Raw genomic sequence first — 14,324 nt, forward strand, 5'->3', positions numbered from 1 at the left:
GCCCTTGTTCTACTTACAGGCAATCACTGTGGTTATGACGGGCATCGACGGCTCACTGGGCTCTCCATAGCCGGCTTTGTTCTCCGCCAGAACACGGAACTCGTACTCGACGCCCTCAATGAGGCCGGTCAATTGGTAGCTCATCTCGACGATGGGCTTCTTGGACGCCCTGACCCATCTCATGCCCTTCTTCTCCTTCTTCTCCACACAGTACCCTAAAATATCACTTCCGCCATCCTCAGCCGGCCTCCTCCAGGTCACCGTGGCTGAATGTCCATCCACGTTGCCAACCTCCGGTTTAGACGGTGGCCCGGGAGGACCTGCACGCAGAGAAGAGGGAATACATTCAGTGTACATAACGGTTTCTGAATGTAATGCTTTAGATCAGGCTTCATGTTATGATTAGATACAAGTTCATTTCCTGGACATAATGTGAGCGTGGAATACAGCCAGGTTCAAAATGTTTTACAGAGGGGCATTTTGGATATCTTTATGTATCATAAGATAAGATGTACTTATGGTACAAACCGATTTAAAAAAGAAATCACTCCAATACTCAAAAGATACCGGCATAGAAAATGTCATGTTGTCCACGTGAACGTACCGAATCTGTCGACCATCCTGACGGCCTCGGAGTGAGACGCATCGCTGGCTCCGTACTGGTTCACGGCGGACACTCTGAAGAAGTACTCGTTGCCCTGGATGAGCTTGTTGGCCACGTAGTGACAGTCCAGGACCTTCTCCTCCAGGATGGTCCACAGCAGGCGGCTGGTCTCCCTCTTCTCCAGGGTGTAGTACTTGATGGCGGAGCCCCCGTCCGTGGTGGGGGCCGCCCAGGTGAGCGTGACCTTCTCAGAGGAAATGCCGCTGCACTCGATGGGCCCGGGAACTGCAGGGACATCCAGGACTTTCACCTTCACCGTCTCCTCCTTCACTCCGAAGGGGTTGCTGGCGGTGATGATGTAGTCTCCGGAGTCAGTCCTGCTGGCGTACTTCACGGAGAGCGTAGAGGAAGAGGCGGTGGTCTCGATGTTAACCAGGTCCGAGGGCTTGAAATACTTTCCTCCCTTGGACCAGCAGGAGGTGGGCGCAGGTTTGCCTACGATGCTGGTGGCGGTGATCACGATGGTGTCTCCAGCCCGCACCGTGAGACCCTCCATCACGTGGGAGTCGATGATGATGGTCGGGGCGGCTGTTGGACCATGAAGGACACACTTAGTTCATCGTGCAGATTCAACTACAGGGTATTTGGATTAACGATATCTGTGTGGGCGTTTTAACAATGCCGATCATCTGGGAACATATCGGCACACACTCTTTCTCTTAGTTTGTGTTAAAGCAGCTGATAGAGAAGTCTGAACTCTCAGGACTCAGCATCATGTTCATCGACCTACAGTCGTACTGTGCTTTGCACGAACACATGACTCAAGAGATGCTCTCTAACGCCTACTTTATAAAGCAGTCTCACCTGAAGCTCAATGTTACGAGAGCACTTTGAACACATCGTGATGACGTTACGACTGACTTCGAGATGTGTCGATAGTGACTGATTATGAACGCTCAAAGGCGTTGGTCTTATATGTATCTCACCGTATTCGTCGGAGCAGATGATGGTGTCCGTCTGCTCCGAGGGGGGGCTGAGGGCTCCGGCCGAGTTCTTGGCTCGGATCCTGAACTCATACTTGCAGCCCTCCTGCAGGTCGGTGACGGTGTACGCCGGGTCGACCACGTTCACGGCGTTGGCCTTCACCCAGATCTTGGAGGGCAGGTCGCGGCGCTCCACGATGTAGCCGGTCAGCCGATGGCCGCCGTCAGACTGCGGCTCGGTCCACTGCAGGGTGACGGTGCTTCTGGTGATGCTGACGACGTCGGGTCTGCCGGGAGCATCTGGGGGACAGGGATTCACAACATGAAGGCTTTGCAGCACGCGTCACACCGTCACTGATGGATCAGTGTCCGACCCTTACCGATGGGGTCCAGGGCCACCTGGGGGTCGGTGGGGGCGCTGGGCCTCCCGATGCCGGCCAGGTTGACGGCCATGACTCTGAACTCGTACTCGAGTCCTTCAGTCAGGCCCATGACTTTGTGCTCCCTCATCATCAGGGCGCTGGGGCTCGCCCTCTTCCACAGCATGCTGTTCCTCTCCTTGAACTCAACAAAGTAGCCTGGACGTACGGCAACACACAATCAATACACATCATACCAGCACCATAGTGTCTATATTACTATGCATTAAGTCACGGAGGTTACACTGCTCTAAAGTCTTTAGGATCAAAGACGGAAGACAGAACCACGTGGACATTGGACAGGAAGACAGGTGTGTGAGGAGGCTCACCTGTGATGGGAGACCCTCCGGTCTTCCTGGGGTCGTTCCAGGACAGGTAGGCGGAGTTATGGCGCATGCTTGAGATCTGAGGGGGAGGCGGAGCATCGGGAACATCTGCAGGACAGAAGACACGTTGTTTGAAACTCTTAAGCCATGAAGATGGAATGTGGATGCGTGGCCCTGAAGCTGGAGCACTTACTGAAGGGATGTTTGGCCACGATGGGGTCGGACTTGAGCCCGTCGCTGACACCGTACTTGTTTTCGGCGCTGACTCTGAAGATGTACTCGGTGCCCTCGTGCAGGCCGGTCACCCGCAGCACGTTGCTCTCAACGGCGGAGGACACCGTCACCCACATGTTGGTGACGAAGTCCCTCTTCTCCAGGATGTAGTTGGTGATCTCAGAGCCGCCGTCGTCCTTCGGAGCGACCCACTTCAGCGTGGCGGCGTCCGCGTTCACGTCCTTGAACTTCACGGGGCCAATCGGGATGCCGGGTTTACCCACCACCCTGAGAAGAGACGTGGATCATATATTAACTGTTGCTACAGAGGCGGTAACGATGTCCGGGAGTAGCGTAGTGGGGGCGAGCAGGGATCGAGGCTCCTCACCTCGTTACGAACAGATCTAAATGAAGTCTGCTGTGAGAAACTGAACGCCGCTCTACGCAGCACATGGTCTCGTCTTCAGAAGTGACCTGGGACTATCATTCAGCTATGATCACTGAACCCTGATGCAGCTGGTGGACTGGTTTCTATCTGCTCCACCGAGAGAGACGTGTTTCTATTATTAAGAGCTGATCTGACTGTTAAAGATGGTGGACTCTCGGGTCCTTCCTGATGAGGCAGAGGACTCTAGGGTCCTACCTGAGGAGGCAAAGGACTCTCGGGTCCTCCCTGATGAGGCAAAGGACTCTCGGGTCCTCCCTGATGAGGCAGAGGACTCTAGGGTCCTACCTGAGGAGGCAAAGGACTCTCGGGTCCTTCCTGATGAGGCAAAGGACTCTAGGGTCCTACCTGATGAGGCAAAGGATTCTAGGGTCCTACCTGATGAGGCAAAGGACTCTAGGGTCCTCCCTGATGAGGCGAAGGACTCAGTGGTCCTACCTGATGAGGCCAAGGACTCTAGGGTCCTCCCTGATGAGGACACTGCTCTTAGTGGTCCTACCTGATGAGGCCAAGGACTCTAGGGTCCTACCTGATGAGGACGCTGCTCTTAGTGGTCCTCCCTGATGAGGACACTGCTCTTAGTGGTCCTACCTGATGAGGACACTGCTCTTAGTGGTCCTACCTGATGAGGACGCTGCTCTTAGTGGTCCTCCCTGATGAGGACACTGCTCTTAGTGGTCCTACCTGATGAGGACGCTGCTCTTAGTGGTCCTACCTGATGAGGACACTGCTCTTAGTGGTCCTACCTGATGAGGACACTGCTCTCAGTGGTCCTACCTGATGAGGACACTGCTCTCAGTGGTCCTACCTGATGAGGACACTGCTCTCAGTGGTCCTACCTGATGAGGACACTGCTCTTAGTGGTCCTACCTGATGAGGACACTGCTCTCAGTGGTCCTACCTGATGAGGACACTGCTCTTAGTGGTCCTACCTGATGAGGACACTGCTCTTAGTGGTCCTACCTGATGAGGACGCTGCTCTTAGTGGTCCTACCTGATGAGGACACTGCTCTCAGTGGTCCTACCTGATGAGGACACTGCTCTCAGTGGTCCTACCTGATGAGGACACTGCTCTCAGTGGTCCTACCTGATGAGGACACTGCTCTCAGTGGTCCTACCTGATGAAGATGGTGCTCTTAGTGGTCCTACCTGATGAGGACACTGCTCTCAGTGGTCCTACCTGATGAGGACACTGCTCTCAGTGGTCCTACCTGATGAGGACACTGCTCTCAGTGGTCCTCCCTGATGAGGACACTGCTCTCAGTGGTCCTACCTGATGAGGACACTGCTCTCAGTGGTCCTCCCTGATGAGGACACTGCTCTCAGTGGTCCTACCTGATGAGGACACTGCTCTTAGTGGTCCTACCTGATGAGGACGCTGCTCTTAGTGGTCCTACCTGATGAGGACACTGCTCTTAGTGGTCCTACCTGATGAGGACACTGCTCTCAGTGGTCCTACCTGATGAGGACACTGCTCTCAGTGGTCCTACCTGATGAGGACGCTGCTCTTAGTGGTCCTACCTGATGAGGACACTGCTCTTAGTGGTCCTACCTGATGAGGACACTGCTCTCAGTGGTCCTACCTGATGAGGACACTGCTCTCAGTGGTCCTACCTGATGAGGACACTGCTCTCAGTGGTCCTACCTGATGAGGACACTGCTCTCAGTGGTCCTACCTGATGAGGACACTGCTCTCAGTGGTCCTACCTGATGAGGACACTGCTCTCAGTGGTCCTCCCTGATGAGGACACTGCTCTCAGTGGTCCTACCTGATGAGGACACTGCTCTCAGTGGTCCTACCTGATGAGGACACTGCTCTCAGTGGTCCTACCTGATGAGGACACTGCTCTCAGTGGTCCTACCTGATGAGGACACTGCTCTCAGTGGTCCTACCTGATGAGGACACTGCTCTCAGTGGTCCTACCTGATGAGGACACTGCTCTCAGTGGTCCTCCCTGATGAGGACACTGCTCTCAGTGGTCCTACCTGATGAGGACACTGCTCTCAGTGGTCCTCCCTGATGAGGACACTGCTCTCAGTGGTCCTACCTGATGAGGACACTGCTCTCAGTGGTCCTACCTGATGAGGACACTGCTCTCAGTGGTCCTCCCTGATGAGGACACTGCTCTCAGTGGTCCTACCTGATGAGGACACTGCTCTCAGTGGTCCTACCTGATGAGGACACTGCTCTCAGTGGTCCTCCCTGATGAGGACACTGCTCTCAGTGGTCCTCCCTGATGAGGACACTGCTCTCAGTGGTCCTACCTGATGAGGACACTGCTCTCAGTGGTCCTCCCTGATGAGGACACTGCTCTCAGTGGTCCTACCTGATGAGGACACTGCTCTCAGTGGTCCTCCCTGATGAGGACACTGCTCTCAGTGGTCCTACCTGATGAGGACACTGCTCTCAGTGGTCCTACCTGATGAGGACACTGCTCTCAGTGGTCCTCCCTGATGAGGACACTGCTCTCAGTGGTCCTACCTGATGAGGACACTGCTCTCAGTGGTCCTCCCTGATGAGGACACTGCTCTCAGTGGTCCTACCTGATGAAGATGGTGCTCTCCTTGCTCCCGGCGCTGTTCCTCAGGGTGATGGTGTACTTGGAGGCGTCGCTGCGCTGGCAGTCCCTGATCAGGAGGGTGGTGTTGACGGCGGAGGACTCGGCGCAGACACGGCCGGTGTCCGTCAGGTTCTCCTCCTCGCCCTTCTTCCAGGAGACCTTAGGCGTGGGCTTGCCGATGATGGGGATCTTCAGGCGCACCGTGCTGCCCTCCTTGGCGATGTAGCACATGTTGGGCAACTCGCGCAGGTCGCAGGTGGGGAGGACTGCACGGCAGAGGACACGGCATTAACATCACCGCCACTCATGCAATAACCACACCCTACACTGTGATGGTCTCCTCTCAGCTGGAGGGAGGACACACTGCAATATGTAATATTATAACAAATAAAATAAATAAAATAAATAAAATAAATAAAATAAATAAATTAAATAAATTAAATAAATTAAATAAATTAAATATAAAACACATTTGATAAAATGAGAAACATCCAATGCCGACTCAAACAGTGATGAAAGCCTTACTGATCTGGTCCTTGGCGACCACGCTGAGCTCCTTGACGGCGCTCTCGCCCGAGTCGTTGACGGCCTTCACCCTGTAGCTGTACTCGCGGCCTTCCACCAGGTCCTTGCCGCTGTACTGCATGTTCTTGGACCTCATGAGTTCCTTGAAGTCGTCTCCTTGGGACACCTCCAGCACGTACGCGATGATGCGGCTGCCTCCGTCCGTCAGAGGCTTCTTCCAGCTCAGCGTGCACGAGTCCTTCGTCACCAGCAGCGCCTTGAAGTCCATGACGGGGCCAGGCTCCTCTGCAGGGGCCACACACACTTCGTCAGACCCCTATCCACGCATCCACTGTGATACCCCGGCTGTGCCCGTAGTCAGACACGCTTCATTCAGTCCGTCAGCACCCGGCTGCCTCGCTGCACCCTAACTGCCTCGCTGCACCCTAACTGCCTCGCTGCACCCTAACTGCCTCGCTGCACCCTAACTGCCTCGCTGCACCCTAACTGCCTCGCTGCACCCTAACTGCCTCGCTGCACCCTAACTGCCTCGCTGCACCCTCACCCTAAATATACGGCTACTGGTTTGACTTGTTGAGTTCTTCATAATTAATAACGTTCGTTGTTACTTTTAAATATGAAGATCTACTATCGTGCACTATTCTCCTGCTGTTGCAATAATGTACATTCCCCCTGGTTCTGGCTCTGGTTCTGGTTCTGGCTCCGATAAAGTGCTCCATGGGTTTACTGCACAGACTTTATATCTGCAGACAAAGCCTGCAAGTGCAACATACTAACTCTGTGACCGATAGTCCTTTACGATAAGCAGCCCCCCACCCTGAGCGACACTCACCGGAGGCCCTGACGGCGTCGGGGGTCTCGCAGCTCTCGCCCACCCCCAGCTCGTTGACGGCAGAGACCCTGAAGATGTAGCAGCGCCCGGCGTCCAGGTCCGGGACCTTGAGGGCCGTCTTGGCGCTGTCGCTGCTGACGATGGACCACGCCTTCCTCTCCGTCTCACGCTTCTCCACGATGTAGTGCGTCACCTCGTGGCCTCCGTCCAGCAGGGGGGGGTCCCAGTAGATGTTGGCGTTGTCCTTACACGAGTCCTTCACCGTCAGGTTGGTGGGGGGGCCGGGGGTGTCTGCAGCGAAGAAACACGGGTTAGCGCCAGCTGCAATATACTGTAGGTACAAGTACTGATGCCACACTGTTGCATACTGCACTACATGTACAAGTACTAGTCGTGGATACACTCTGTTGCAGCCAGGCTTCAGCTCGAGTCCTCAGGAGAGTCCTTCCTCTAAGCGAAGGACAGGTTGAGAGGAGAAGGACTCAGGGGACTCACCGAACACCTTGACCACCACGGTGTACATCTTGATGCCGGAGGTGCTCTCCAGGCTCAGGATGTACTTCCCGCCGTCGTAGCGGTTGACGTTCCCGACCTGCAGCAGGCTGTCGGTGGGCGAGGACCTCATCAGCACGCCCTGCCGGTCCTTGATGTTGCTGTTCATCTTGGCCCAGACGCTGCGGGGGGGCGGGCTGCCCTTGATGAGGGCGTGGAGCCTCATGGTGGATCCGGCAGTGAGCACAAGACCGGCCTTCAGCTCCGCACTCAGCTCCGCCTCCGGGGCGACTGTGGCAGAGAGGAGGGGTTATTCACCGGGACAGAGGGGAGGGGCTATTCACTGGGACAGAGAGGAGGGGCTATTCACTGGGACAGAGGGGAGGGGCTATTCACTGGGTCAGAGGGGAGGGGCTATTCACTGGGACAGAGGGGAGGGGTTATTCACCGGGACAGAGAGGAGGGGCTATTCACCGGGACAGAGAGGAGGGGCTATTCACCGGGACAGAGAGGAGGGGCTATTCACCGGGACAGAGAGGAGGGGCTATTCACTGGGACAGAGAGGAGGGGCTATTCACTGTGACAGAGAGGAGGGGCTATTCACTGTGACAGAGAGGAGGGGCTATTCACTGTGACAGAGAGGAGGGGCTATTCACTGTGACAGAGAGGAGGGGCTATTCACTGGGACAGAGAGGAGGGGCTATTCACCGGGACAGAGAGGAGGGGCTATTCACTGGGACAGAGAGGAGGGGCTATTCACTGGGACAGAGGGGAGGGGCTATTCACTGGGACAGAGGGGAGGGGCTATTCACTGGGACAGAGAGGAGGGGCTATTCACCGGGACAGAGAGGAGGGGCTATTCACCGTGACAGAGGGGAGGGGCTATTCACCGTGACAGAGAGGAGGGGCTATTCACCGGGACAGAGAGGAGGGGCTATTCACTGGGACAGAGAGGAGGGGCTATTCACTGGGACAGAGAGGAGGGGCTATTCACTGGGACAGAGGGGAGGGGCTATTCACCGTGACAGAGAGGAGGGGCTATTCACCGTGACAGAGAGGAGGGGCTATTCACTGGGACAGAGAGGAGGGGCTATTCACTGGGACAGAGAGGAGGGGCTATTCACCGTGACAGAGGGGAGGGGCTATTCACCGTGACAGAGAGGAGGGGCTATTCACCGGGACAGAGAGGAGGGGCTATTCACTGGGACAGAGAGGAGGGGCTATTCACTGGGACAGAGAGGAGGGGCTATTCACCGGGACAGAGAGGAGGGGCTATTCACCGTGACAGAGGGGAGGGGCTATTCACCGTGACAGAGAGGAGGGGCTATTCACCGTGACAGAGAGGAGGGGCTATTCACTGTGACAGAGAGGAGGGGCTATTCACCGTGACAGAGGGGAGGGGCTATTCACCGTGACAGAGAGGAGGGGCTATTCACCGGGACAGAGAGGAGGGGCTATTCACTGTGACAGAGAGGAGGGGCTATTCACCGGGACAGAGAGGAGGGGCTATTCACTGGGACAGAGAGGAGGGGCTATTCACTGGGACAGAGAGGAGGGGCTATTCACTGGGACAGAGAGGAGGGGCTATTCACTGTGACAGAGAGGAGGGGCTATTCACTGTGACAGAGAGGAGGGGCTATTCACTGTTCCTGTGGTTCTGTGGTCCTGTGGGTCTGTGGGTCTGTGGGTCTGTACATGTGGGTCTGTGGTTCTGTGCATGTGGTCCTGTGGGTCTGTGGGTCTGTGGGTCTGTGGGTCTGTGGGTCTGTGGTCCTGTGGGTCTGTGGGTCTGTGGGTCTGTGGGTCTGTGGGTCTGTGGGTCTGTGGTCCTGTGGGTCTGTGGTCCTGTGGGTCTGTGGGTCTGTGGGTCTGTGGTCCTGTGGTCCTGTGGTCCTGTGGGTCTGTGGTCCTGTGGGTCTGTGGTCCTGTGGGTCTGTGGTCCTGTGGGTCTGTGGTCCTGTGGTCCTGTGGGTCTGTGGGTCTGTGGTCCTGTGGTCCTGTGGTCCTGTGGGTCTGTGGGTCTGTGGTCCTGTGGGTCTGTGGGTCTGTGGGTCTGTGGTCCTGTGGGTCTGTGGGTCTGTGGGTCTGTGGGTCTGTGGGTCTGTGGGTCTGTGGGTCTGTGGGTCTGTGGTCCTGTGGGTCTGTGGGTCTGAGGGTCTGAGGGTCTGTGGTCCTGTGGGTCTTTGGGCCTGTGGTCCTGTGGGTCTGTGGTCCTGTGGGTCTGTGGTCCTGTGGGTCTGTGGGTCTGTGGGTCTGTGGTCCTGTGGTCCTGTGGTCCTGTGGGTCTGTGGTCCTGTGGGTCTGTGGTCCTGTGGGTCTGTGGTCCTGTGGTCCTGTGGTCCTGTGGGTCTGTGGGTCTGTGGGTCTGTGGGTCTGTGGGTCTGTGGGTCTGTGGTCCTGTGGGTCTGTGGGTCTGAGGGTCTGAGGGTCTGTGGTCCTGTGGGTCTTTGGGCCTGTGGTCCTGTGGGTCTGTGGTCTGTGGGTCTGTGGTCCTGAGGGTCTGTGGTCCTGTGGGTCTGTGGGACCTTTGAGGAACACTGGTCTGTGGTCCTGTGGGTCTTTGGGTCTGTGGGTCTGTGGGTCTGTGGTCCTGTGGTCCTGTGGTCCTGTGGTCCTGTGGGTCTGTGGTCCTGTGGGTCTGTGGGTCTGTGGGTCTGTGGTCCTGTGGGTCTGTGGTCCTGTGGGTCTGTGGTCCTGTGGGTCTGTGGTCCTGTGGTCCTGTGGGTCTGTGGGTCTGTGGGTCTGTGGTCCTGTGGGTCTGAGGGTCTGTGGTCCTGTGGTCCTGTGGTCCTGTGGTCCTGTGGGTCTGTGGGTCTGTGGTCCTGTGGGTCTGTGGGTCTGTGGTCCTGTGGGTCTGAGGGTCTGTGGTCATGTGGGTCTGTGGGTCTGTGGTCATGTGGGCCTGTGGTCCTGTGGGTCTGTGGTCCTGTGGTCCTGTGGTCCTGTGGTCCTGTGGGTCTGTGGTCCTGTGGGTCTGTGGGTCTGTGGGTCTGTGGGTCTGGGGGTCTGTGGGTCTGGGGGTCTGTGGTCCTGTGGGTCTGTGGGTCTGTGGGTCTGTGGGTCTGGGGGTCTGTGGGTCTGTGGTCCTGTGGTCCTGTGGGTCTGGGGGTCTGTGGTCCTGTGGGTCTGTGGGTCTGTGGGTCTGTGGGTCTGTGGTCCTGTGGTCCTGTGGGTCTGGGGGTCTGTGGTCCTGTGGGTCTGTGGGTCTGTGGTCCTGTGGGTCTGTGGTCCTGTGGGTCTGTGGGTCTGTGGGTCTGTGGTCCTGTGGTCCTGTGGGTCTGGGGTCTGTGGTCCTGTGGGTCTGTGGGTCTGTGGGTCTGTGGGTCTGTGGTCCTGTGGGTCTGGGGGTCTGTGGTCCTGTGGGTCTGTGGGTCTGTGGGTCTGTGGGTCTGTGGTCCTGTGGGTCTGGGGGTCTGTGGTCCTGTGGTCCTGTGGGTCTGTGGGTCTGTGGGTCTGTGGTCCTGTGGGTCTGTGGTCCTGTGGTCCTGTGGGTCTGTGGTCCTGTGGGTCTGAGGGTCTGTGGTCCTGTGGGTCTGTGGTCCTGTGGTCCTGTGGGTCTGTGGTCCTGTGGTCCTGAGGGTCTGGGGGTCTGTGGTCCTGTGGTCCTGTGGGTCTGGGGGTCTGTGGTCCTGTGGTCCTGTGGGTCTGGGGTCCTGTGGTCCTGGGGTACAAGGTGCAGATGCTGGGGTACGTACTGATGATGTCCTTGGCCTCGTGTTTCCCGGGGACCTCCGCCGGCTCTCCGAAGCCGACCTTGTTGACGGCGGTGACGCGGCACTGGTACTGAGCGCGGTGCTCCAGGTTCTGGATGGTGTAGGCGGTGTCGTGCAGGTTCCGGGGCACGTTGCAGCGCACCCAGTCCTTGGCCTCGCCCTTCCGGCTCTCCACCAGGTACCCGATGACGGGGCTTCCCCCGGTGCTGGAGGGCTCCGTCCACGAGAGGCTGATGGTGCTGTTGGTGGTGCTGGTCATGGTGGGGTTCACCACGGGGCCGGGGGGAGCTGCAGCACATCCACAGTTAGTGTGTACACGGGGAAACATGTGGTACAGCACTACGCCTGCACATATATACATGTATATGTATATGTACATATATATGTATATATATATGTATATATGTACAGGCTTGGGGATTAACGGATTGCATGCAACACGATAGCGTCATCAGTAATAACAGAAGGACGTTCTGAACGATGTTTCTTTATGGTGTACGTTCAGAACACTTCTTCTTCGTTGGTGCAGCAGGTGGAGACCTGCTCTACTCCACGCATGCAATCTGCTTCCAATGGTGTATTTAGCTTCAGCAGCATCTGCTAACTATCACCATGACTATGTATTGATAAGAACAATAAGGTAAACATCGCCCTACTGGTACGTATTGTCTCGTGTTTTTATTGGCACGATCCAGAAGCGACGGAAAGTACTCGGGTGACTGTATGTGTGGACGTGGTGCTGAAGGACTCACTGATGGGGTTCTGGGCGGTGCTGGTGGCGGACGGCTCGCTGGGCTTGCCCTGCCCGGCCTCGTTGACGGCGCTGACCCTGAACTCGTACTCGGTGCCCTCGGTCAGGCCGGTGTAGTCGATGCTTCGCTCGGTCACGATCTTCCTGCCCAGCTTGGTCCAGTTCAGGTCCTTGGCCTCCTTCTTCTCCAGCATGTAGCCCACGATGGGCGACTTCCCGTCGTCCGCAGGCTCCTTCCAGCTCACCGTCATGCGCTCGCAGGTCACGTTGGTGACCAGAGGCGCCTCGCAGGGCCCGGGAACATCTGGGGAAGGCACAGGGTTTGGATCAGTACAGAGGTCCATCATGACATGTGCAACCAGTTCTAGAGATGACGCGATCCCAGTGAAGCCACACCGTTCTTCATTACCATAGTTTTATTAGTTTTATTGTTACTGCAGTTTTCTTCAAATAGTTTCTATCTGCTCTTAATGTTGTTCTACCTTCAGAGGACTCAACCCGTCTGCACCACGCCGAGTCAGAGGACTCAACGCGTCTGCACCACGCCGAGTCAGAGGACTCAACGCGTCTGCACCACGCCGAGTCAGAGGACTCAACCCGTCTGCACCACGCCGAGTCAGAGGACTCAACGCGTCTGCACCACGCCGAGTCAGAGGACTCAACGCGTCTGCACCACGCCGAGTCAGAGGACTCAACGCGTCTGCACCACGCCGAGTCAGAGGACTCAACGCGTCTGCACCACGCCGAGTCAGAGGACTCAACGCGTCTGCACCACGCCGAGTCAGAGGACTCAACGCGTCTGCACCACGCCGAGTCAGAGGACTCAACGCGTCTGCACCACGCCGAGTCAGAGGACTCAACGCGTCTGCACCACGCCGAGTCAGAGGACTCAACGCGTCTGCACCACGCCGAGTCAGAGGACTCAACGCGTCTGCACCACGCCGAGTCAGAGGACTCAACGCGTCTGCACCACGCCGAGTCAGAGGACTCAACGCGTCGAACTACCTGGTGATGCACCGGTTACAGAAGCTACACACGCTAAGGCTGCTGTATGAGTCCAACTCACTGTAGGGGTTCTTGGCGATGACGGGTCCAGTAACCAGAGGGTCTCCGACCCCCCAGGTGTTCTCCGCCCGGATCCTGAACTGGTACTCCCGGCCCTCGATGAGCTTCCCGACGTCGAGCTCCCTCTCGTCGGCATGGACCTTGGCGCAGACCTGAGCCCAGTTGGCGCGGCTGGTCTCACGTTTATCCACGACGTAGTTGGTGATGATGGCGCCGCCGTCCTTCAGGGGGGGCTGCCAGGACAGCTTGATGTTCAGGGCGAACACCTCCAGGTACTGGGCGCTGGCAGGGGGTCCGGGCACGTCTGAGGGCAAGCACAACGGGGACACGTCAGCACACAGAGCTAACGCTAACTGTACCCGATGCTGATGTAGTGATGGGTGGAAGGGATGGTCAGCTCACGGTTACTTTAACAACAGCTTGTCTTAGTATTCTAATTATTTATTCTATGTTGTCTTTATTTTTGGGATCAACCCGGTACTGACCCAGGACCACCACGGGGATCTCGGCGCTCTTGGAGCCGCTGGCGTTCTCGGCCACGATGCTGAAGGTTCCCGTGTGCTCCCGGCTGACGGAGGTCACGTCCAGCTGGTAGTGGTTCCTGAGGTGCGTGAGGACCTGGCCCTCGCCGGACTTCAGGCTGTCGTCGCCTCTCTTCCAGGTGACTCGGGGCAGGGGCTTCCCGAACACCTGGGCCTCCAGCGTGATGCTAGAGCCCGCCCTCACCTTCACGCCCTTCTCCATCTTGGCACTGAGCTCCACCCTCGGCGGCACTGGGGGGGGGAGAAGGATGAGTCAACAGATACAGCTTAGAGAGGCTGGACTTCACGCCTTGTACATGCAGGCGTCACGCTTCAGGCGAAGGCTCTTCCACTCCCATCCTGTCCACTTCACGTATCAGTGATAACTCATGACTCATGCAACCTGCTCGACAAATGGTTCTGATTGAAATACAAATGTTGGATCTGATTCTCGTTTTAAAACAGGTTCTGATCCGAATCTAATCCTGGTTCTAATTCTGTTTATTCCAGAGATCCGTCTTACTCTTCCGTTGTCTACATTTGGTTCTGATATCTAGTTCAGCTTAGATCCGGCCCGTGTCAGCGCTCACCATTCTCTGCGCAGACGAGCACCGGGTCGCTGGGCTCGGAGGTCTTGCTGACGTTGACGGTGGTCTTGGCGATGACCCTGAACTGGTACTGAAGGTCCCGCTCCAGGCCCGTCACCGTGTACTCCTCCCGCGGGCAGTTCTGGCTGCTGGTGTTGCAGCGCAGCCACATGTCTCCGGGCAGACGCAGCGTCTCCACGTAGTACCCGATGATCTTACTGCCGCCGTCGTTCTTGGGACGCGTCCAAACCAGAACCACGGAGTTCTTGGTGACGTCCAGAACCTCG

General features: G+C 57.0%; 1 protein-coding gene across 1 annotated transcript in view; it reads right to left on the minus strand.

The window, feature by feature from the left end:
• The window catches only part of LOC117442195 (titin-like), a 193,814-nt gene that overhangs the window by 52,598 nt on the left and 126,892 nt on the right, over positions 1-14,324 (minus strand). Inside the window, 15 exon segments of the mRNA XM_071202368.1 lie at positions 18-320; positions 605-1,192; positions 1,591-1,887; positions 1,968-2,165; positions 2,336-2,440; positions 2,526-2,833; positions 5,535-5,817; positions 6,077-6,361; positions 6,909-7,199; positions 7,404-7,691; positions 11,096-11,401; positions 11,866-12,168; positions 12,931-13,233; positions 13,415-13,702; positions 14,041-14,320. Coding sequence (XP_071058469.1) covers positions 18-320; positions 605-1,192; positions 1,591-1,887; positions 1,968-2,165; positions 2,336-2,440; positions 2,526-2,833; positions 5,535-5,817; positions 6,077-6,361; positions 6,909-7,199; positions 7,404-7,691; positions 11,096-11,401; positions 11,866-12,168; positions 12,931-13,233; positions 13,415-13,702; positions 14,041-14,320 — 4,426 coding nt within the window.

Source organism: Pseudochaenichthys georgianus, unplaced genomic scaffold, assembly GCF_902827115.2.
Source record: "Pseudochaenichthys georgianus unplaced genomic scaffold, fPseGeo1.2 scaffold_335_arrow_ctg1, whole genome shotgun sequence".
Lineage (NCBI taxonomy): Eukaryota > Metazoa > Chordata > Actinopteri > Perciformes > Channichthyidae > Pseudochaenichthys > Pseudochaenichthys georgianus.